At 43.9% G+C, this 25,470-nt stretch overlaps 1 protein-coding gene across 1 annotated transcript in view; it reads left to right on the forward strand.

Annotated features, from left to right (window-relative positions):
- Nucleotides 1-295: 295 nt before the first annotated feature.
- LOC121285595 (voltage-dependent calcium channel subunit alpha-2/delta-1) overlaps nucleotides 296-25,470 on the forward strand; it is a 711,948-nt gene continuing 686,773 nt past the window's right edge. The window contains exon 1 of the mRNA XM_041202183.1: nucleotides 296-827. Within this exon, the coding sequence (XP_041058117.1) occupies nucleotides 730-827 (98 nt within the window). The 5' untranslated portion in view covers nucleotides 296-729. The remainder of the gene's footprint in view (nucleotides 828-25,470) is intronic.

Consider the following 25,470-nt stretch of genomic DNA (forward strand, 5'->3'; position numbering starts at 1 on the left):
CAGCTGGTTACAAGGTTCAAAGCACTCTCCAACGTTGACATTTGGAGAATATAGTAGTGGGCTACACATTTTGATCTATAGACTGTAATTATGTGTCTTTTTTTTTCTTTTCCTAAAATGATTTTCTAATGAGAAAGTCATAGCGCAAGTAGAGAACCCGCCTTGTGAATGTTTTAAAAGCGTCACCTCAACACGCAGCACCTCGCTTTAACGGCGTCGATATAAACCAGGGTTTGACTGCGATGTTTCTGTGACAGGCGATCAGCCGCTGGCTCCCCGTGAGGAGACCGAGTGTGTGTATTCCTGGTATTCCTTGTATGGAAACTAGTCCGGGATCGTGGGGGATCGAAGGGGATTGATGAAACTGGTTTCACAGGGCGGTTGGAGGAGGGGGCTGAGAGTCCAGGACAGTGGCGATTACCAGCAGTTCGCGCAATTCCAGGATAAATCCCAACACAAGAAAAAGAAAAAAAACAAAAAAAAACAAAACTAAGCTGTTTGGAGATGGAACCCGGGCTGATGGCGGCTCTTCAGATCAGCTGCTAATGTTATAGTTTGGGATTATTAGAATTTGTTGCTGTTGTGAACCTATTCTTGGAACCTCTCCCCCTCCCCCTCCCCCCGATCTGATCCCCCTGACATTAACTTTGGACAGATTTCTTTATTTATTTTTTGGATTTATTTATTTTCCCTCCCACTTTGTTTTGTGAAATATATTCACGGTGGAAGATGGCTGCTTGCAGGAGCTCAGTCAGTCTAATAGCAGTTATACAGTTGTGCCTGATGCTATCTTGTACATCGCAAGAAAGCTTTCCTCAAGCTAACGAGTAAGTAACAATAAACCAATTTGCTGCTTGTTCTTGTTGTAACTGTGCAGTGCTCAGTGTCTCTGACTGTGGCCGCTTTGCTTGCCAATAGGAAGTGTTATAATAGAGCTTTACTGAATCTCACGGCGCATCTCAGTGATAAAAGAACGTGTAGAGAGAGAAAAAAAATCTTCTGATGCATTTGCGATCTGGCTTGGAGATTTAGAGAAGTGTTAACACAGTTAAACGCTCTTCCTTTGGTTGACTCTGTGTTTATATATATATGTATTTGTCTTTCAAGCCTCTATTGAACAACAATAAAAAACAGACCTCCAAAAGTTTAACGTTGCCTGTAAGCAGATATTTATACTAAAACGATGGCAGGATGTGATTCAGAATGAGTTGCCATGTTTTATTGGAGAATTGCTGTGCTGTCTCTTAAGAATTTGAACAATCATGTTGTCTAAAGAAACTTGTTGCCAAAGTTAAGAAAGAAGTATGTATTTAATGGGGATTGCACAGGAGGGTTCGTCTTGGCTGCTGTCACTGGGACTGATCCTGTCAGCTCTCAGTGATGCACAGTAGGTATTAAAGGTCTTCTATTAAGAAGTGTTTGACACATTTTCCCCTTTGTTTATAAACACAAGGTACAATTATATAAACCACGTTGAAATGCATTGTTGCGTCACTTGCATGTGATGTTAACGTGGCGAGAATAGCATTTACAGCCTCTCCCCCGCCCAGCCCCGCCCCCACGCCCACCCCAAGAAGAACCAGGTTTGCCAAGAGAAATGTAACAGGAGACTCAGGTCCAGAATGACATCCTCAGCCAAAATTATAGGAATTCTTTAGGTTTTCAACACACAATCGATTTCCCTTTTGGGAAGGGAGGGGTTGGGGTAGAATATCAGATTTTCAACGTTGTTAACGGAGTCTGAGACAGTGATGGCAATGAACTGTTATTCCTCCTCCTCCCCTCCACTCCCAGAAAAAAGGCTCCTTTAACACTGTGTTTAGTTCATCAAAGTAATGCAGTTAACCCTTGGGGTGAGGAAGCAGCAGAAACAGTTGCTCAAAAGTGGAGCATGTTTATGTTTGAATGTCACGGTGTAGCAGGACCATGCTGGTTTTGCACGACAACCTCAGGCACACTCTAGTCTGGAGTGTGACATTCCACCCCACCCCCCTTCCCAAACAGTATTTGACAGTTCCAGCAGGTCATTTTTTAAAAAAAGAATAAAGCTCGTGCTGCACTGCAGGAGCCTGGATTTTACTACGAGGTTTGCTGTTGAATTATGTCATTTGTGCAAACAATGGCTCCTATGCTAAATGTTTGGATTAGAATGATGAACCAGGGCCCACTTACTATGATGTTGCTTATGTAGAGCATAACATTTTGTACTCCAGAGCCATAAAGACAGCCTGCCGGTTTCTGCTTGAAGTACACAGAAGCCAATGGCAAATCCCTGTGTTATATTATTGCTGGATGTGGTATAAAGATAGGCATTTGCATTTCAAGGATTTATATTAATTCCATTTTAATTGTCCCATTTGATTCAGCAGGAGCAGATTTGTGCATAGCTTTTCTTCAATTTTAAAATTTAAACTTAAAAAGTTACTCTGCCTCCATAACAGGTTCACAGGGATGGATGGTGACCTGTTCTTTGGTTTCTGCTACTTGGAATCTAGTAGGGAACCACTAGGAGGTGTGAGAGAGCAGTGCTTGTTGATTCAGCCTATGGTTTGAGAATTTATCTTGTCAGCAGCACAAAGGCCTGGTGAGCAAGTTGCCTATGCTCCCTCTTGACCTATGATGGTATAGATTTGGTGTAGGAAGACCAAAGAATAAAATAACATGTCAATAACTTCTGCCCTCAGCAATGAAACTGAACAAAACTGTTTACTTTTCTTAGCTGGCAAGCAGAAATCCCTTTAAAGGCTGCTGGCTCTTCTGCTGTAAAGTCAGTGTAACTAAGTGGGGCACATGCGGTCATGACTGCTCAAATGGTAATGAATTTGAAGTAGGGTCCTAAAACCGGGGGTGAGGGCTTATTTTGTGTTTTCAAGTCACAACGCCTGTTTCAGGTGAGAGCCCTGGAGACTTGAAAGTTGCTGATTTCCGATTTGGCACAGGTTGGCATATGAACAGGAGGGCATCAGGTGAAAGAAATCCCAATGCATATTTTTTGTCCAAAAGAAGGGCCAAAAAGGACCAATTTCTCTCCCATAATTCGAAAAAAGTATTTTCCTTGAACAAGTATTTGAAGAGTTAAGGCTATATGTTAAAGGAAGCCTTCAGTGACAGCTGCTGGCCACATGCAGTGCTTAAGTTATCTCAGCACAGTATTTGACATATTATTTAGAGGAGGCTCGGTTGGTTGTTTCCACATGAAATTGTATTAACTTTGTTGGTGTGAATGTAAAGAGTGTGTTTGTAGTTAACCACAGATGCCGTGTATTACTACCGCTTGTAGGAATGGGGCCATCATTCTGTCCCTGCTAATTTGCAGTGGTATATTTTTAAACCCGTTAGCTAGCACAAGTGTTCAGATCTGTATTTCAGAAATGAGTTCTCCTGCCATCTCTGAGTTGCCTAAATATAGAAGTACAGAAGTCATCAGCTGGTCCCAGCAATCAATGGCACTGTCTGTGCACCATTGTTAACCCTTAAGCACTACAGCAGGGAAGCTTCTGAGTCCACTATATATGTGAAATAAGTTTGTACCTACAATAAAGGTGAATGTTCCCGTTTCTTTTTAAGCCATATTTTAAACAAAGTTTGCAACCCACATTGTTTCAATGCAACAACACAAGGGGCTGTAATGTATCAGAGATAGGAATTTGTGGATTGAAGATACATCATTAATTAAAAGGTAAACCAGAATAACACTATTGATTGTTATTTATAAATTATTAGCTGTATCAGTATTTAAAGACACAGACTTTAAATTAGAAGGAGTGTGATTTAAATAGGTGGAAGATGAAACTATGGCAAGTAGGCATTTTTGAAAAGAATAAATGTTATGCATAGCAATTTCGAAGTTGGAAACTTGACCAAATAATTTACTTCAAGCTTTGTTTACATAATATTGGTCATAAATTGTTTTTAACTTTTTGTGACATCAAAGAAGGCAACTCTTAGGGGTTGTGTAGCACTGCTGCTAAGGAACTGCCCAAATACATTTACCATTGAAATTATTAAAAACAAAAATTGCTGAAAGATTTAAAAACAAAACTATTTTTAGATCTCAGCCTTGCAACTCTCCAAGGTATCTACACTCCTCTAATTCTGATCTCCAGCACATTTCCAATTTTTTCGCTTCAACATTGGTGGCCATACCTTCACCTGCCTAGATCCCAAGATAAGGAATTCACTCCTTAAATCTCTTTGCTTCTCCATCTCTCTTTCTTCCACTAGAATACTCCTTAAAATCCATCTCTTTGAATAAGCTTTTGGCTACTGAATACCTCCTTTGTGGCTCAGAGTAAAATTTGTTTGACAACGCTCCTGTGAAGTGCCTTGGGTCAATTTGTCATGTTCAAGATGCTGTTTAAGTCAAATTGTTGTTGCTGCAGGTAGAGGACAGAACAGTTGTTCATTATCATATAGGTAGCTGCTCCAGGGCAGCAGCATTGTATATACTGATAGAACTGAGGGCACAGTACCTTAGAATTTTATTCAATTTTATCTTTAGATTGCAACAACTAATTCTGAAACAAATTTCCACATTGAGAAGAAAAATGTTTGTTGGATTTTAGTTAGTCAGGTTCAATCCCACTGAGCAGCCACATCCATCTGTGCTTTACAGTTTCTATTAGACTAAGACAATGTATATTTGAGTAAAGAATGTTACCCTGAAGATATAGCAACATAAATAATAATGTAAAATAACATTATGGTTCTGACAGATAAAGCCAATAGAATGAGTACTGTAATAGCAAGGGGCACAGAATCGGCAGGGGCATAGAGTATGAGAGCAGGGAGGTTTTGATGAACTTAGACACTGCTTGGACCTCAGCTGGAGTATTGTGTACAGTTCTGGGTGCCACACTATAGGAAGGATGTGAACGCATTGGCGAGAACTCAGAAGAGGTTTACGAGAATGGCTCCAGGTATGAGACACTTTATGAGGAAAGATTGGAGGAGATGGGACTGTTTTCCTTGGAGAGGAGAAGGCTAAGAGTAGACTTGATAGAAGTTTTCAAAATCATGAAGGGTCTGGATAGAGTAAATAGGGAGGAACTTTCACTGCTTGTAAACGGATTGAGAACCAGAGGGCACAGTTTTAAAGTGTTTTATAAAAGAAGCAAATGTGAGGTGAGAAAAAACTCATTAGGGTTTGGAATGCACTGCTTGGAAGTGTGGTGGAGGCAAGTTCAATTGAGGCATTCAAGAGGACATTGGATGATTATTTAAATAGAAACAATGTGCAGGGTTACGGGGAAAAGGCAGAAGATTGACACTAAGTTAAAATACTCAGAGAGCCAGTGCCATCACAATGGGCCAAATGGCCTCTTTCTGCACCGTAACAATTCTGCAATTCTGTGAGGTGTCATTATATCATTACAGCATGCTAATAGGCGGCTGCATCTGTGGTAATGCCCCAATCTCCAATTTATTGGTCGTAGGGATAGAGCCAGGAGTATGAGGAACTATTCTCATGTAAGACAAGAGAATAAAATACCTTCTTCCAGTAGAGTACTGGATATGTGGAATGTGGTTTGAGTAAAAGCTCTTCCTTAAAAGTAAATAGCTGAATAAATATTTGTTTAAGAATATAATTGATGGCTATGAGCACATAGGTAAACATAAATGATCAATTATTGTTTGTGGACTGCTGGAACCATGACTATGTTGTCAGTCGAATGCCACTGGCTAGGGTTGAAGAATTTAGTTGTAAGGTTCGATTGGTATCACACAGATTAGTTTTATAACATTTGATGGCCAGTGACTTTCATTTTCATAGAGGTCTTCCATATGCCAGACTAGAAAAGTAACAAAAACTGGCCAGCAGCTTCATGAAGACAGACAGCTCAGAATTATATAGACATATGATGTCATTGTACTGAAAGTGCAGTAGGACAGAGGCTGGATGAAATTTTAACTGGGAATATGTGTAGTGGAAGCTTAAAGTAAAAACTGTGGCCATTTTCCCTTCGTTTCTTGCAGGGGATTTGAAGGCTATGGTCGATATGTACTGGTACTCACCATTACTATTTGATGATGAGTTGAAGGTTGTTTATATGTTGTCCCATTAACACTGAAGTACTCTTCCTCTCTGCCTCTCCCTGTTCACAGAGCACTCTTCACTTCTTCACTCTCTGTCCATGCCAATATTGCTATCTCTCTCTCCTTCTGCAGTTCATGCTGCCATTTTTCCACCCATCCCTTCCTATTGATGCTGACAATTTTCCCCCCTCTACTGCTCACACTGGCATTCTTATCCCCCCTCTCACCCCAGTCCTTATTTTACACCAACACTTTCCTCCCCAGTTGATTCTCGCACTCCTCTTCGTTGCTGCAGCTCAGTGATTTTGCTGGCACCTTTATTCTCTACCTCTTCAGTTCATACTGAAATTCTTTCCTGCCCTCAATTCCAGCAGCCACTCTCCTTCCCCATCCCTTAGTTCACATTGACTCAGTTCTTCCTTTCTCCCCAGTGCTCCAACCAAGACTTGTCTCTTTCACCCTCTCTTCTACTTCATGTTGACAATATCAACCTCTGTTGTGCCCCTCAGTGCCAGCCCTCTCCCCCATCCCCTCCCCCCCCCACCCCCACCCCCCGCCACTGATTAAACTGGCACTTTTCTCCTTCTCTCGCTCGCTTCACAGTGACCATCTTTGCCCCATTCCTACGAACTCTCGATGCCAATTATTCCCTTCCCTTTTTACAGCCAATCCTGGCTCCGACTTAATACCCCTGCTACTCTGGGTTGAAAGTGCAGTGAGAATTCCTCACCAGCGTACAGCAGAGTTACATCTCCTGCAGTGGCAGCAGCATCAGATAGCAGCAGGGCGTTATGGTGAGATGATGGGACACCGATGTTCTTCTGCAAATATGGGCAAATTGGTGCTAATTCTAAAGCACTGATTGTCCTTGTGAGACAAGGGGCAGGATTTTTAGCTCGTTGGATGCCCGCGATTGGCGGGCCTGGGAGCGGCTGGGGAACGGATCCCCGACTGCGATTGCACTGACTGCGATTTCACGCTGGCTGGCCAATTAACGGCAAGCCAACGTGAAGCGCGCACTGAGAAGCTCAGCGCTGCCGGGGTGGGGGCACGAGGAGGGTGAGGGCTGAAGTCAGCGCGGGCCTGGGGCAGCGGGGAAAGAACGCTCCCTGAAGGCAGAGAGCTGCCTCAGGGAGCCGAAGAAATTAAATGCAATAAAAAAAGATTTCAAATTCCGGAAAAAAATGCCCACGCATCTGAATCAGTCACCTGGGCGTGTACAAGATGAAAATTCTGTCCATACTTTTTTATTTTTAAAACTTTAATAGCGGAAACCTCATCCCGCCCATGGATGAGGTTTCCTGAAAAATGCAGAGGCGGCCTGGCCAATACGTGCACCTGCCTGCCTGCCTGCCGTGATGTTAGACGGGCAACAAAAAAATCTCGGTTAATTACAATTTTAGCAGCCTTAATAGGCCCCTTAATTGTTGATGGGTGTGCTTTCGACACTCGGGTGCGCCTGCTGATCGAGATATCACGCAAGTGTGCGATGACGTCGGGATGCTTGACTGATGTCATCATGTACTATTTCACACTTGCATGGGTTGGGCGCGTGTCCGCACCCTGAGCGAAAAATTCTGCCCATGGACGGTTTGTGTTTATTTATTTTCCATCATTATTTCCTTCATTCCATGAAGTTGGAGAATAGGTCTGACAGGGAAAATTCTGTGCGAACTGTGGAGGGAGTGGCTCTGAAGGTTGAATGGGCTTTTCTTTGCCTGTACTTCCTTAAGGGATTGTTGGCGTACAGTGAGAAGCTGACATGTCTCACAGTGAACTGGCACTAGTTTAACTTGTATTATCTTAATAGTAACAATAAAATTTGACACAAGGACCGCTTTGCCCTTTTTGCTAAGGAAGAAATTTCTTCCCTCTTTTTGGATATTGTTTCAAAAATTCACCTTCCCCTACAGTACAGCAGTGTGGTGGTTTTGATAGTGGACTAACGCTAGTTCAAATCCTACCAAGGTAGTTTGAGAATTCAGTTTAAAATAAAATCTATTATCAGTAAAGGTGATATGAAGCTGTCAACTGGTTCACTAATGTCTTTTCTGTTTGGAAACCTGCCATCCTGATCCAGGCTGCTTTATATGTAACTCTAATCCCACACAAATATGGTTGACTCAAATGCTCTTTGAAGTGGTAAAGCAAGCCACTCAGTTGTATCAAATCACTAGAAAGAAAGACTTGCATTTATATCGTGATTTTCACTACCACTGGATGTCTCAAAGCACTTTACAGCCATTCAAGTGCTTTTTCCAACCAGCAGTGGTTCAAGCAGATTTCTCTTCATCAGCTTCTCAGGGGAGCCAGTGTTGGATAATAAATACTGGCCATGACTCCAATATCCTGAGACTGAATTTCCAAAAAAGGCCTGTGAACATCCTCATGCAATTGAGGTGGGACAGCAGCACAGTGTTCTGGACTGCCTTCACCTGTTCAGCCAAACAACAATTTGAATGGGTGGACCTGGCTCTAAATTGGAATATAACACTGTTGCTCTAGCAGCCTGACTGGCTTTAGACAAAACTCAACTTGCTGTGGTAGCTGAATGTGAGAGCCAAAGAACCCAGTGCTGGAAAATGCAGCTTTAAAATTAGGGAATAATTTCTCTGCATGTATTACAGTATTGATAATACAGTAGCAGCTTAAGAATGTATCATAAGAACATAAGAACTAAGAGCAAGAGTAGGCAATTCAGCCCCTCGAGCCTGCCCCGCCATTCATTATGATCATGGCTGATCTCATTTCGGCCTCAACTCCAATTTCCCGCCCTCTCCCCATAACCTTTCAACCCATTACTAATTAAAAATCTGTCTATCTCCTCCTTAAATTTATTCAGCGTCCCACCACTCTGAGGTAGTGAATTCCACAGACCCTTTGAGAAAAGTAATTCCTCCTCATCTCTGATTTAAATCTACCACCCCTTAGCCTAAAACTATGGCCTCTCATTCTAGAATACCCCAGAAACTCCGCTCCACGTCTACTTTGTCTATCCCCTTTAGCACCTTATATACCTCAATTAGATCTCCTCTCATTCTTCTAAACTCTAGCGAGTATAGGCCTAAACTGCTCAATCTGTCCTCATAAGACAAGCCCTGCATCTCTGAAATCAATCTAGTGAACCTTCTCTGAACCGCCTCTAGAGCAACTACATCCTTCCTCAAGTAAGGGGACCAAAACTGTGCACAGTACTCCAGGTGTGGTCTCACCATTTCCTTGTACATTTGCAACAACACTTCCCTATTTTTATACTCTATTCCTTTAGCAATAAATGCCAAAATTCCATTTGCCTTCCTTATTAGCTGCTGTACCTGCATACTAGCTTTCAGCGATTCATGCACGAGGACACCCAGATCCCTCTGCACTGAAGCATTGTGAAGTTTCTCTCCATTTAAATAATAAGTTGCCTTTTTATTCTTCTGACCAAAATGGATAACCTCACACTTATCCACGTTAAACTCCATCTGCCAAATTTTGGCCCATTCACCTAACCTGTCCATATCCATTTGTAAATTTCTTATTTCTTCAGTGCAACTTACTTTCCCACCTATTTTGTGTCATCTGCAAATTTAGTTATAGTACCTTGTATCCCTGAATCCAAGTCATTAATATAGATTGTAAATAGTTGGGGTCCAAGGACCGAACCCTGTGCCACCCCACTAGTTACAACTTGCCATCCAGAAAAAGGCCCATTTATCCCGACTCTCTGCTTTCTGTTGGTTAGCCAATCCTCTATCCAAGCTAATATATTACCCCTAACTCCATGTGATCTTATCTTGTGTATTAATCTTTTGTGCAGCACCTTATCAAAGGCCTTCTGCAAGTCCAGATATACTACATCTACAGGATCCCCCATATCCACTTTGCTTGTCACATCTTCAAAGAACTCTAGCAAATTAGTCAAACATGATTTACTCTTCCTAAAACCATGCTGACTCTGATGGATTGCATTTTGACTTTCCAAATGTCCCATTACTACTTCCTTAATAATGGATTCCAACAATTTCCCAACAACAGACGTTAAACTAACTGGTCTATAGTTTCCTACTTTCTGCCTCCCCAACTTTTTGAATAAGGGTGTTATATTACCATTTTTCCAATCCACTGGAACCTTTCCAGAATCCAGGGAATTTTAGAATATTATAGCCAATGCATCCACTATCTCCGCTGCCACTTCCTTTAAGACCCTGGGATGTAGGCCATCAGGTCCTGGGGACTTTTCACCATTTAATCCCAATAGTTTGATTAGTACTTTTTCTCTAGTGATGGTGATTGTTCTAAGTTCCTCCTCCTCTATATCCTCTGCACTACCTGTTACTATTGGGGTGGTACTAATGTCCTCCATTGTGAAAACTGAAGCAAAGTATTGATTAAGCGTCTCTGCCATTTCTGCGTTCCCCACTATTAACTCCCCAGTCTCGTCCTCCAAGGGACCAACATTCACTTTAGCTACTCTCTTTTCTTTTACATACTTGTAGAAGGTTTTGCTATCAGTTTTTACATTTTGCGCTAGTTTTCTTTCATAATTTACCTTTGCTCTTTCTATTTTTTTTTTAGTAACCCTTTGTTGATCTTTAAAAGTTCCCCAATCTTCCAGCCTGCCACTGATCTTTGCAATTTGGTATGCCTTAGTTTTTGCCTTTAAGTTATCTTTAACTTCCTTGCATAGCCATGGATGCTTTTCCCCCCTTTTACCATCTTTCTTCCTCATTGGGATATATTTTGCTTGGAGGAATTGAATATCACCTTTACTCTATAGTTATTATACATGTAAAGCATATTTCCCAGCAAACTGCAACTGAAAGACTGGCCTCCTATTCCCACTGCAGTCAGCCTCAGATACACCTTGACATTTGAAGGTTTTGATCTTGAATGAGTCCTTCAGTGGGATAGGTGGTTTGATCTTTAGGGTTTGTTTGTCCTTTAAGGTCTCCTGCCTACTTTTCTGATTCAACAACAGCATCTGTGCTGCAGCACTGCTGAGAGTTCTGCCCTCATACTGGTGGGAATTGCCTTGGTGGCAGGAATTGCACTAAGAGCACCTCATGCCTATTGGATGGTACCTTGATCCAGGGCGATGGGTCGAACTGGGACACAACCTGAGGGGTGAGGGGGGTGGGAGGTGGTGAAAATCCTGCCTTGCCAGAACTTCACCTTAAAGAGGAGAATCCTGGCATTGATCTTAATAATATAAATAGTATCAACCAGGAATATTCGAGCCAAGCACAAAGATTAATGAGTGCTACATTAATGCTAAAATATGGAAAATTACTGAAACCCCATAGATATTAGCTGTAGGGCACAGCACAATTTTACCTTCATTGTTGGTGCAAAATACAGGTAATATTAGTCCACAGCCAAACCATGGCCTATTAAATCTGGGAGTGCCTGTTGTTGATACCAAGCCCCAACATTGTAGCTGCTTTTATTAAGGTCAAAACAATGTGTTATGGTCTGTAAAATGAATTTTACGGGCACTTGTTTATGATTCTTAGAGCTAGTTTTGTTTATGATTATCATGATAGGGATAAACAGATGGTAGGATTATTAAAGATTTGTGTATCCTGATCCATTGGTGTGTTACTATATTGTGAGATCCCTAAATGGAAAGTGTATATCTTTATTTTTAGCTGTCTTCAGGCAAATTTCTACCTTAGGCATTCATAATCATTACTCACATTGCATAGATTTTCTGATCTGAAAATATTGACAATCCCAGAATCCCAAATTCAAAATCCTTTGCCATTCATTCCCATCTTTGAAATTCCACACCAAGTAAAAAGATGTTCAATTATTGCTTTCTGGTTATTTACTGTTGGAGAGAAAGTTGCTCAGCTGTACTATACCTCAGTGGCTTATGTCCCCTGAGTTAGCTTCCAGTTAGTCAAGTGCTGTGCTCATTCCTATAGGGAAGAAGACAGCTTGAGGTTGATCACAGACTTCCCAAGTTGGCATTTCAGTGCCAATCAGTCACAACTGAATAAGACACAAACTTCTGCAGGTCTAGCCCTGCTAAGACACCCTCCTCCACTGACTCAATATTATTCCACAGTGAAATCCTGGCAATTCAGTGTTGGTGGCCCATTGTATGGCATTGAATTTGAATGATTGTCAAATCTGGAACTTAAAAGTAAGGTTGTTGATGCGGGAGTCTAGCATAATCTGCTAGAACTACAGGCACCATCTTGTAAAATGGTTTAAAAGCTTTTGATGGTGATTGATTGTAATGGGATTAGGCTGAGGGAATATGGTATTGCTATTCCTTTTACAAAAGCAGATTCTTTGCCTAACTTGAAATATTGCATAACAAAATTGATTTGCGTATAATCTGAGAAAGCCTCAGAAGTCCCACAATTATGTGAGGGTTAGGATCCGATTGCTTGTGTGGGAGGATGAGTGTTCAACACAAATATGCCATAGTCCAAGGGAAGAATCTTGACCCAGTTGCCTCTGTCATATTTCTCTTGCTTCCAGTCAGCGTGTGGTAGCATCAGATTTATTTACGATTTTACTCATGTATTCCCCTGATTTAATTATGACATGGTGAAAGTTGTGTTTGGAAGTATGAGAATTCGAACATGCCATTTTTATCCTTAACGTGTAGAACTTGATTTGCCTGAATAATTTATACCTGAAGAGAAATGTAATGAACTAATCAACTGGATGATAAGATAGTTAGTGACATAACAGATACTGTGCATAAATCACAAGAAGTAAGGCAAATTTATGGCCATTATTTAAATATTCTGATTATTAGGAGGTGTCTGAGAGTGTGGTAAACTACTGTTGACTTGCTTGTGTGAAAACATGTTCATTAACATGTTCCAGAGCAGGAATATTGGAATAACACAAGTATGTCACTGCTGTTTCTATTTCAGAAAACAATTAATGAAATGTGAAAAGATTAAGATTTATTACTTCTTTGACTTTCAGAATATGTTATAAACATCTTCAACTCTAAAGACATTTTTAAAAATAAAAATGGCTTTGACTCTTTTGATATATTGAATCCACGTGAAACTTGACTGAGCAGAGTATAGCGTGACCAGGATATGGAAATGGTGATATGATGAGGTATTGTACTCAATTGGAAACTGAAGAGAGGTTTAGAAACAGGCCAATGATCATTTTTTTATAAAGTTGGAAAATATCCAATAAAAATGCATAAATCTTTAAAGTGCAATTCAACATTGATAATGGATTATGGCCTTATCCTTCAAAGGACCAGTCTGACTTCAACTTATGAAGACACTACTAAAGAAATAATTAAATTATTTATATCAAACAATTCTAATCTAAAACAAAAACAGAATTACCTGGAAAAACTCAGCAGGTCTGGTAGCATTGGCGGAGAAGAAAAGAGTTGACGTTTCGAGTCCTCATGACCCTTCAACAGAACTAGGTGAATCCAAGGAAGGGGTGAAATAGAAGCTGGTTTAAGGTGTGTGTGTGTGTGGGTGGGGGGGTGGGGGGGTGGGGGGTGGGGGGGGGGGTGGCGGGTGGGGTGGTGGTGGTTGGGTGGGGGGGAGAGAAGTGGAGGGGGGTGGTGTGGTTGTAGGGACAAGCAAGCAGTGATAGAAGCAGATCATCAAAAGATGTCACAGACAACAGAACAAAAAAACACATAGGTGTTGAAGTTGGTGATATTATCTAAACGAATGTGCTAATTAAGAATGGATGGTAGGGCACTCAAGGTATAGCTCTAGTGGGGGTGGGGGGAGCATAAAAGATTTAAAAATATTTAAAAATAATGGAAATAGGTGGAAAAGAAAAATCTATATAATTTATTGGAAAAAACAAAAGGAAGGGGGAAGAAATGGAAAGGGGGTGGGGTGGAGGAGGGAGTTCAAGACCTAAAGTTGTTGAATTCAATATTCAGTCCAGAAGGCTGTAAAGTGCCTAGTCGGAAGGTGAGGTGCTGTTCCTCCAGTTTGCGTTGGGCTTCATGGGAACAAAGCAGCAAGCCAAGGACAGACATGTGGGTAAGAGAGCAGGGTGGAGTGTTAAAATGGCAAGTGACAGGGAGGTTTGGGTCATTCTTGCGGACAGACTGCAGGTGTTCTGCAAAGCGGTCGCCCAGTTTATGTTTGGTCTCTCCAATGTAGAGGAGACTACACCAGGAGCAACGAATGCAGTAGACTAAGTTGGGGGAAATGCAAGTGAAATGCTGCTTCACTTGAAAGGAGTGTTTGGGCCCTTGGACAGTGAGGAGAGAGGAAGTGAAGGGGCAGGTGTTACATCTTTTGTGTGGGCATGGGGTGGTGCCATAGGTGGGGGTTGAGGAGTAGGGGGTGATGGAGGAGTGGACCAGGGTGTCCCGGAAGGAATGATCCCTATGGAATTTTCTTCTCTTTTCTTTTCTCCGCCGATGCTGCCAGACCTGCTGAGTTTTTCCAGGTAATTCTGTTTTTGTTTTGGATTTCCAGCATCTGCAGTTTTTTGTTTCTATTTTTAATTCTAATCTAAAGTCCAACTAAAACTGTAACTCTCAGCTTTTTTGTTCTCTTCTCCCCTGGCTTTGTGAGTCCTGCTGTCAGCCAAGCATCTCAAGACCCACACTAGAAACTAGAATCTAGGCTGACACTCCAGTGCAGAACTGAGGCAGTTCTGCACTGTTAGGGGACCTGTTTTTCAAATGAGAAGTTAAATAGAAGCCTCGTCTGCATTCTAAGGTGGACATTGAAGATCTCATGGCACGATTGCGAACAAGGGAAGGAAGTTATCCCTGATGTTCTGGGCAATGTTTGTCCCTCAATCAACATCACAAAAACAGATTATGGCCAGGGGGTCTGCACAGCAGGCCAATGTTGAGGGAAGGCCAGAGGAGGAGGGCAGACTGCAGGGTGTAGCCCAGGACCAGGGCAGGCTGCAGGGAGGGCCAGGGTGCCCCTCACCTTTCTGATGATTGCCTTACTGCCCTTGTCGAGGAGGTGACAGCAAGGCGGGAGGTGCTGTTTCCCCAGGATAGGAGGAGGAGTGCCTCCCTAGATGACGAAGCACGCCTGGGAGGAGGTGGCGGAGTGATGAGCTCCCGCGATGAGGTGCAGTGCACCTGGATCCAGCGCCGTACGCGCTTCAACAATTTGTTGTGCTCTGGAAGGGTGAGTACCATGTTGGTGTTGGGCATTTAACCCAGCAGGTAGCCTTAGCCTTTGAGGGCAAGTCTTACTGTCGTGACTGCATTGATTCATGTTGGGCAACTGTCGCACCCTGGGTGGGCAAGCAGATAGTGCCCATGCTTACATCAGTCTCAATGCTCCATGAGGAGATGGGTTCTTCCAGCACCATGTGTTGGTCTTAGTCGCACATGACTAGTCTGGGGGCAACCTGCAGGAGATGCAGCTGGATGCACACTCAGAGCTCCAACACATGTCCTATTCACGGTGATGAGATTGTGGAAGGCCTCGTGGCCAAGAGACATCTGGTGCCCTTGGCGCTGCACCTAGTTGCGCCTCCTTGCCATGAGACCGTGTGTTTCTGAAAGTGATGGACACAGAATGTGTCCAAGGTGGCCGTTTGGGGGGTGTGGGGGAGGTGGTTGGGAGCGGCCACACTATATTTTTGTGACTGATCAGCAGTAGCATGGAGAAGAGGCACTGGAGGCCTCAGATGGGCCACTGTGGTTGGGGTGCGGTGTGCATGTGAAGACTACATGTGCAAATAGCCCCAATGAATGGTCCTCTCAGTTTTGCAGGAGAAAAATGTGCACAATGCTTATGAGCGTTTGCGCACTGGAGGCGGCCAGGCCTAGCTGATGATATTGAGTCGTTTTGAGCAGGGGGCCCTAGAGCTGGAAAGGTGCCATGTGCTCAGGTCCACAGGTGTCGGTGAGGCTGGGGTGGAGCGACCAGGCACTTGAGGTCCACAGTCACATCTGTTCTGTCTTCCCACCATCCAAAGCACTGATGATTTTTGGAATCGTTAATGTAGCAACACTGCTCATTCACAGACTGATAGAGTCAGACATGTGGGTCCCTTGGCCATTCAAAGATGCGTGTGTCCAGCACCTTCCAAAGTCACCTTATCCCATTTTTGAACACTATCCCGATGGCCTTGTATGCCATGGCATGACAACTGCACATCCAAATACTTATTACATGTTAAGAGGGTTTCTGCGTCCACCACCAGTCAGTGCATCCCACATTACTGTGTGCAAAAGTTCCTCATCACCTCACCTATCAACCTCATGCCCCTTACCTTAAATCAATGCCACCAGGTTAGTCATCCCTCTGCGCAGGGGAAAAGTTGCTTTCTGTCCATCTTATCTATGCCCCTCATAATGTTATGAAGCTCAATAATGTCACCCCTCAATCTCCTGTGCTCCATGGCTAATATCACCGGAGTATGCTATGTGTCCTCATAACTCCAACTCTCCAGCCCAGCATGCATCCTGGCCAGCGACCTCTACACTCTCCCCACTCCAATCACATTCCCCCCATGAAGCGCTGATCACAACTGAACGCAGAAGTATAGCTGTGGCCTCAGCAGTGTTTTTTGGACGTGCAACATGACCTTCCTGTTCTTACATTCTATTCCTTGGCTAATAAAGGCAAGCATGACTTTACCTTCTTAAATGCCTTGTGTACCTGTCAACATGCTCAGCAAGGTCCCTCTGATCCTCCTTACCTTACACAGTCCTACCATTCCTCATGTATTCCCGTACCTTGTTTCTCCTGCCCAAGTGCATCATCTCACACTTATCCACATAACATTCCATTTGGCATTCTTTAGACCATCTGACCAGCCAGCCTGTATCCGCCTATAATGTTTGGGCCTCCTCCTGACTATTTGCCAGGAAAGGGATGAAGTGTGTCACTCTGTGGACACTAACTGATCCACTGTCCTTCTTGTTATTTTCAGCATCATCAGAGGCTGGTGACCAGGCTCCATTACAGATGCCCCCTCTCACACCTGAGGGCTGTGAACCTGTGTCACACCATTTCTGTCAGGCAGGCACCAGCGCAGATACTAGCTCATCGATGGGAATTGCAACATTGGCTAGTGTCCTGGGGCACAGTGGAGAGGGCACTTTGCAGTCGCTGGAGGAGATGGCAGAGACAGAGAATGCCGATGGCGCCAGCAGCCAGAGGACTGCAGGGGACCAGGCACATGCTGAGTCAGGGCGTGATGATGTGCCTCTGGAGTCGAACGCGATGCAGCAGCTGCAGGAAATGCGGCTGGGTATGCAGGAGCATCTGGGAGTGTTGCATAAGAGTATGCTTTGCTTGTTGTCCATGGTGGAGTGTCCACACGGAGCATCAGTGATGCCATGAGCCTCATGTCAGAGGGTCATACTTCCTCCATGGAGAGAGTGGCGACTTTCCTGGAGAGGGGCTTCCAGGAGAACAAGCAGCTTCTCTTGGGGATATGCTCGGACCGGCAAGCCCTCATAGCACCAGTGGCCACGTGGTCATTGGCAAGGTGGGAAATGGTCTGGGCAGCAAGTTTCCCAGCTTGGTGCCCATCCATCTACGGTGAGCAGGGAGGTCCGAAGCAACCTCGCGTTGGCACAGCAGCTGCCTGTCATCTCTGCGGGCTCCTCTCAGGGTGCTGCGGATGAGGACAGCAGCTTCTCTGCCCCTCTGCCAGTGAACCTTGCATCCATTGAGGCTGTGATGATTGGGGAGATGCCAGCTGTGGAATTGGCCACTCCCTCCCAGGCGGGGCCAGCACAGGCTCCATGGGCCAGAGGACGGCCACCAAGGTCATCGAGGCCAACAGGACAGCAGAGTCAGCAGGCTGTCTCAGAAGCCACTCCAAGCGATGGGGCGGCACCAAGACATAACACCTGTAAACGTAAGAATAAGGCACCTTAAGCACACAACAGGTTTCTCACTGGTGCTTTTGTGTTGGCCCTAGATTAGGGAATTATTATTCATTGCTGTTGTAAAAACGTTTTGCTTTCATTTTGTTGCACCATATCATGGATGAAATTAAATCCAAGTGTGTTACCATGGCTGAGAGTGGCTCCTTTGTGCTGCATTTGTATGTTTTACATACATGTCATGAGTGTTTGAGTGGACATTGAGGTTTATGTCCAAAGCCCTTAGTTGCAGCTGATGAAGTGGCAGATGTAGCATTTAAGTGCAGCATATGGAAGCGACAGGCAATGCTGGTCCTCCTGATCCATTTGTGTGGAGCTAGCTGAAGGTTCATTGGATTAAAGTCTCCCGGCTGTTCCTACCTCCTTGGTGTAGTGCCGGGTCAGCATTCAGCCCCTCATCCTTGCCCTGTGCTTCCTCATTCTCCAAATCAGTGCTGGACTCATCGTGTGCAGCCGCATCCACTGCGTCAATGTCTTCATCGTCCCCTTTCCAGCGCAAGATTGTGCAGAGTGCAGCATGCTACCACTATCACCGAGAAACGATCTGGGGGTACTAGAGTGCACCCTCTGAGTGGTCCAGGCATCGGAAGCGCATCTTGAGAAGACCAATGACTCTCTCCACTACAGCCCTTGTGGTGCCATGGCTCCTATTGTAGCGCTGCTCAGCTTCTGTTCTTGGATGGCAGAGAGGTGTCATGAGCCACCTTCTGAGGGGATAGCCCTTGTCACCCACCGGCCAACCATCCAGCTGAGCCGGAGCACTGAAAAGCCTCGGCACCTGGGTGTGTCTGAGGATGTAGGCGGCGTGGGAGCTGCCTGGGTACCTTGCACAGACTTGTAAAATGTGATCACACACTATCTGGACGTTCATGGAGTGGAAGCCCTTCCTGTTTATGAAGGCACCGGACTCACCTGCTGGCACCTTGATGGCCACATGTGTGCAGTCTATTGCACCCTGGACACGGGGGAAGCCAGCAATGGCCGCGAAGCCTCTGGCTCACTGTGTTTGGCTGGCCTGGTCCCAACGGTGGGGGATGAAGGTCAATGCACGCCTGAACAGAGCATCTGAGACCTGCTTGACCCAAGTGTGGACAGCTGATTGGGAGACACCGCAAAGATCACCTACCGACCCCTGGAAGGAGCCAGAGGCATAGAAGTTGAGGGCAACTGTGACCTTCAGAGCCACTGGCATGGGGTGTCCACCCACACACAGTTAGGAGAGATCTCAGAGTCAATCATCTGACAGATGTAGCGTACTATCTCCCTTGACAATTGGAGCCTCCTTTGGCACTGCACCTCAGTCATATTGAGTTAGCTTCTTCTCCGCCTGTATACCCTGGCAGCAGGATAGTGGCATCTTCTGCAGCCCCTTCCACTTTGGATTACCTCTTGGCCCAGCACCCCTTGTGCCTGCGCCCGTACTCCCAAAGGTGGCTCCCCTAGAGGATGAATGTGCACTCCTGGCCTCCTCCTCATTCTAGTCCTCCCTTTCTCCTCAGAGGAGCTGTCTCCAGTAGACATGTCAGAACCCATACCCAGGCTAAAGGGAGGCTTCCAGAAAGCTGCAGGCCCGATAAAGATTCCTGACTGAGGAGTGCTGAACTGAAGGTTAAAAGTACACAGAAAGCCGCTGGAATCCATTCTGAACTGCTACAGATCACACAGGCAAGTTTAAAACACTTTCTGCAATAAATATTTCACAGACCAGATTGACAACCACACTGAGCCCTCTTATCCCGCCCGTGAATGAGTTTTATTAAAAAGTCGCTTACCCACCTGCCTGTTAAGCCTGTGCGCCGAGCTAAAGATCCCACGGGCGCCTGAAAATCGGTGTCGATTGCTGAGTCAAGTGTTTTAACTAGCCTGTTAATTAATGACAGGCATGCGTTGCACTTCATCGCGCGCCTGCCTAACGAAATATCACAATAGCGTACGATGATGTCAGGACGCTCGCCTGAGTCACTGTGTGTTATTTTATGCGGTGACGTGCAGGACCCGCACCCCCCCGCACGTCACCCTGAAAATTCTGCTCTGTGTGGTCATTATCACGTTGCTGTTTGTGGGATCTTGCTGTGTGAAAATTGGCTGACATCCTTCCTGCAATACAACAGTAACTGTACTTCAAAAAAAAGGCTTAATTAGCTGTAAAACACTTTGAACATCATGATTTCATGAAAGGCACTATATAAATGCAAGTCTTCTTTTCTCTGCCATGTTGTTTCTATGAGGGATGTGGCTAGGTAACTGGCCTGCTAAGTTTTTTCTTTTGCTAAGACGAAGCAACAGTCTCCCTCCTCTCAATGCCACAGCTGAGAAGAGAATTCTGAGCATTGATGCACTGAATCAATCTCAACATTTAAAATTTTTGCTAAATTGAACTTTCCTGTCAGGGATTCTCATTTTTACATTGGGTTCTTGCTTCCTATAAGTTGACAGTCAGAATGGAGTTAAAGTGCTGTAAATAATACAGGTTAAACACAATTAAAACAGATCTCCAATTATAGCAAATGACTGATCATGCTCCATCTGAAGTTCTATTGGATTGATAGAGCATAATTGCAGTAAGATAAAATTATTTTAATAAAGGTCCATTAAAACAAATTAACAACCCAGCCATACTGTTATTACTAGCAATTTTTAGCTGCGTCATAGCAAATTGAATAGGTGTCATAGTATTACCTTAGGTGTCTAGGTACATTTTTATTTCATAAAGAGAATATCAAGGCAATATTGAATCTACCAATACATCAAGATATCTAATGGATGGTTAACATTGCAATTAAACTCTATGAAGAGAATGCAAGTTGCCTGTTTCTATAACAGAAATAAATGTGGGTGTGATATAACATTTGACCACTTGGTATCACCAGTAAATTAGGTACCTGGAAAGAAAGAGCTTGCTTTTATATAGCACTTTCCACAACTCCAGGACATTGCAAAGCCAATTAAATACTTTTCAGATGTAGTCATAGCTGTAATGTGGGAAACATAGCCTTTTGCTCACAACAATAACTTATATTTATATAGCGCCTCAAAGATAATAAAAATATCCCAAGACGCTTCATGGGAGCATTAACAAACTAAATTTGGCGTTGAGCTACATAAAGAGATCTGAGGAGAGGCAACCAAATGCTAGGTCAAAGAGGTAGTATCTAAGGAATGTATTAAGGAAGGAGAGAGAAGTAGAGATAGAGATCTAGGGCAGAATTGCTTCAGATTTGCACTAAGTGCTGTAGCGGGTGGGTAAAATCCACCGGCCACAATGGTGGCTTCTCACACCATATCATCCCAAACCCGCTGCATTAACTATGCATCCCTGGGAAACACGCCGTTTCCATGGTGGGCAGGCTCCAATTCACCCACCACGCCATCATCTTGCCGCTTCATCACGCTGGGCGCCACATTTAAAGTACAGCCTCTTGCAAACCTCTCAGTGCTTCCAGCCCACGACTGCTGCAAATAAGACGTGGCCCCGAAAGGCAAGAAGACTGCAGCCCCCAGGTTTAGTTACTTGTCCCTCGAGCGCCATTTGGACACGGTGGAGGCCCACCGTGATGTCCTCTACCCCAGCTCTGGCAGCAGGAGGGGCAGCAACATTACCATTCCGGCAATGGCAGTGGTGATCAGTGCCAATGCTGCACAGAAGAGATTGGCCATCCATCCAAACAAAATAGAGGATGAATAATTTCATCCGTGCTGCCAGGGTAAGGCAACCATCCCATCACTCTAAACTCACACACTCAAGCCCATCACACATTCACTTGCATTTCACTTACTGCCAGCTCAAGGGACATCAGCACTCACTCTTTCACACACACACCCTCACATCTCCATCTGGCCTCATCTGCTCTGGAGACTGCCTCCTCAGTCCTCACCATCTTGAGGCCACTTGCACAGATCAACTTGTGACCCCACACAAAACCTGGGATACCCCCCTTCCTCAGTACAGCCATCACCCTGCAGCCTCTTCCTTTGCCTGAGGCCACTTCTTCCCCCTTCCCCAGGCAGACCAGAGCCCTACAGCCGTACAAAGCATCCCCGCCATATGGCTGGTCTGGTAGGTAAAGACCTGTCCGTGAGCCCCCCTAAAAGTGATGTGGTGCTTTTTGCAAAGCCTGGCATTGATGACTGCGAGTGCTGCCCGAAGCAAGATAGGCAAACAAACGCAATCATGCTGAAGTGAGCGGATCATCCAGCGCCGGGGGATGAGTGCGACGGGCTAGCCTTATAATGATATGCAGATGTCCGGCTGGCAGGAAATGGGGCCTGCCATCGATGGGCTGAGTGGACAATCGCAAACTAGTTTCATGATGCCGTGAAACCGATTTTTGACCTTCTCGTCATATTGGCCGCTCTCACCGCCAAGCATGCCCAACGCCAGCGGGCACAGATGAATCTGCCCCTAAAGTGGGAACTCTTGATCTTTGTGCCTAGGCAGGTGAAGGCACAGCCTCCAATGGTGGGGTTATGAAAATTGGGGTTGCGCAGTAACCTATAACTGAGAAATGCAAAGATCCTGGAAACTTGTAGGGCTGTAGGAGATTATAGAAACAGTTATGGGCAAGACCATAGAGGATTTGAACACAGGGTTGAGAATTTTAAAGTCAAGGCATTGCTGTACAGGAGCCAGTGTAGTCCAGCAAGCGTAAGGGTGGAGGGTGAATGGGACTTGGTGCGAGTTAAGATATGGGCAGCGGAGTTTTGAATGAACTCATGTTTACAGAGCATAGGAACATCTGTTAATCTGTTTTTTTCACAACGTTGGTTGTGGAATATTTCCCCTTGTCTTCTTCAAATAGTGGCATGCAAGGGCAGACAAGGCTTTTGCGTGACATCATCTGAAAGACGACAATGCCATTTTAAATTGCTATTACAGTAAAGTATCAGCTTAGGTTATGTGTTCAAGTATCTGGAGTTGGGCTTGTAACCTTGACCTTCTGACTTGGAGACAAGTGTGTCATCACTGAAGGTGACACTTCTTTTGGATAAATGAGTTTGAATAGATTCTTGATTTTGGAATTGTAGATTTAGTGCTGTCCAAGGGCACCAAAATTAAGCGAAGGCTTGATAGATGGAGGAAGAAGTAAATATATGGCAATTATTTCAAACTTATTGAGAACCATGAGAATACGGAACTTACTTTGCTTGTCTCAGTATATTTGCACAAGGTTCAACCGTATTCTATTCATGCAGCTAATTAAACAATCTGTATTACTGGAATAGCTCACTATAACAGTTCCAAAATAACAAGCTCCACCAGACCAAGAACAAGACATTCAGCACTGCATCAGTAAAAGTATGACTAGTACATTGGATTAATGAATGAATTGCCAGAATACATGCTAGCAGAATTTTGCCTGCCAAACCTTCTTGGATAGGAAAATCCAGAATGATATAAATCCTGAAAATGTATAATTTATACAGGGCCCAGTGATGGTACAAGCTGTTGTGTTTATATTATCTGCTTTTGTTTTGAGGTACATTTTTAACTGCTTAAGTTCTATTAATAACGCTGCAAATCAAACCCCATTGGCATGGAAATTGGATTGTGCTGCAGCATTTAAACAGGTGACTCTAAGTCCAATGTGTTGGCTGGCATGCACAAGCTCATTTTGTACTGGAATTGCACCACCAGTGTTTCAGGTTGGGGCTGCTCTTTAGGCATCGAGGATGAACACATGAAATTAACATAAGGGCCATTGCAGATGCTAATAGAGGGCTTTCAGCCTATTTCAGGCCCCTATGTAAACATTGTAGTAGTGATGTTACTGGATTAATAAGCTAGAGTCTAGGCTAATGTGCTGGAGAACATAAATTCAATTCCCACCAAGGCAGCTGGTGAGTTTGAATTCAATTCATGAATCTAGAATATAAAGCTAGTCTCAGTAATGGTGACCATGAAGCTTGATTGACTGATTTTTAAAAACCCATCTGGTTTCTTTACAGCAGGAAATCTGCTGTCCTTACCTGGTCTGGCCTACATATGACTCCAGACCCACAGCAATGTGGTTGACTGTTAACTGCCCTCTGAATTGGCCTAGCAAGCTACTCAATTTCAAGCGCAATTAGGGATAGGCGACAAGTGATGGCCTTCCCAGCAACACCCACAATTCCATGAAAGAATAATAATTTTAAAATTTGGACTGCAAATGACCATAGCATATGAGTGCAGCCGCAACAGTAAAAACGGATCACCGGAGGCTGCCACACAAAAGGTAAGCTCTGTGTTTTCACTCCCCTTACTGTAAAGCTAGAAGAAGAAAGACATTTCCTGTTTGCTCCGCATTGAATCCATGGGCTACTGCCAGCTACTGATCCCCCTCCACTCCATCACAACCAAATTGTAGTGGCTTTGTTACCGGCCTCATTAGGCCCATTGAAACTTCAAATGGAGCATGAGGATATATTTGCTATAATAGAAGATATGTTTTAATTGCATTTATCATCATAGTGTTTAATATCATCTGGTTTGCGCATGGTCCAATTTCCAGACCCCTGATTTGCAATGTCCATCCTGGAAATAGTTGCTTGGTAGTAACAATGATATTGCTCTGTTCATACTGTAATCAAATTATTCATTTCTGACCATTGTTAGTTGTGGAAATTTAAAGGATAATGTAATGAGAAAGACATTGATATAACAAATAATAAGGTATGCATTGTTACTCATGGTTCTTAAAGGGTTGTCATTTTAAGGCATTTTGATTTATCTAATAGAATTGTCATTTAGAGGAATCTTCAGAGGGACCTTCAGTTCCTCTGGCTGACTTGATATACGGCTGAGGTAAATTGATGGGTGTTATCAGATAGAAAAGCGGTTATCGTGCTGATACAGGCCAAGTTTTGTTAAGGTAATAGAATTAAATTGCAGAGGGGATGGAATAAGCAAACTGCCACTGACCCAGCTTCTTATGTCAGGGAACCTTTGTGAAGAAATATTTTACATATCTTTATAAAAATGTAAATATGCTGAATGTCGATCATGTGTGTTCCAAATTAAACTGAATTCTGCTTGCAGATTGATACATCAAGGCCTTGGCCAAACTATCAGTGAAATGTTTCATGTTCCTAAGCAGATGTACTCTTTTATTTAACATGCGGTTATACTTTTGTGTGGATACACAAAAGCCTTGAGTGTATTGATGTGAAAGCTGCATTTAACTCAGGAGGCCATTCAATGAGTTGACTCCTGAGTGTATTAAAGCAAGAGATGTGAGACTACCTGTTGTGTGTGACCTGACACCATCTGGGCTTTGTGCTGTGCGCTTTATAACTGAAGCCCATGGAAAGTACCCAAACTTGGGCCATCAGGGAATTTTGAAAAAGTATTTTTAAATAATTTTAGTGATTATGATGCCCATTATCTGATACTGCAATTACTGCTAGAGCTCTGGTATTTATTAAGGTTGCAAAATAACTGGCCAAGTCTATAATAATGCTATAATCCTTACCGCTAACCTTAGGTAAAAGGTTCTATAAAAAGTCATCTCTGCTGTTAGACCAAAATAAATTGGATGACTCAGTTGGCTAGTTAGGATCATTGGTACAACCACTTGAGTAAGCATAAGCAGCATATGTGGGAGTACAGCGTCAAGTTTAAAGAGAGC

This window comes from Carcharodon carcharias, chromosome 13 (genome assembly GCF_017639515.1).
Source record: "Carcharodon carcharias isolate sCarCar2 chromosome 13, sCarCar2.pri, whole genome shotgun sequence".
In the NCBI taxonomy this organism is placed as follows: domain Eukaryota; kingdom Metazoa; phylum Chordata; class Chondrichthyes; order Lamniformes; family Lamnidae; genus Carcharodon; species Carcharodon carcharias.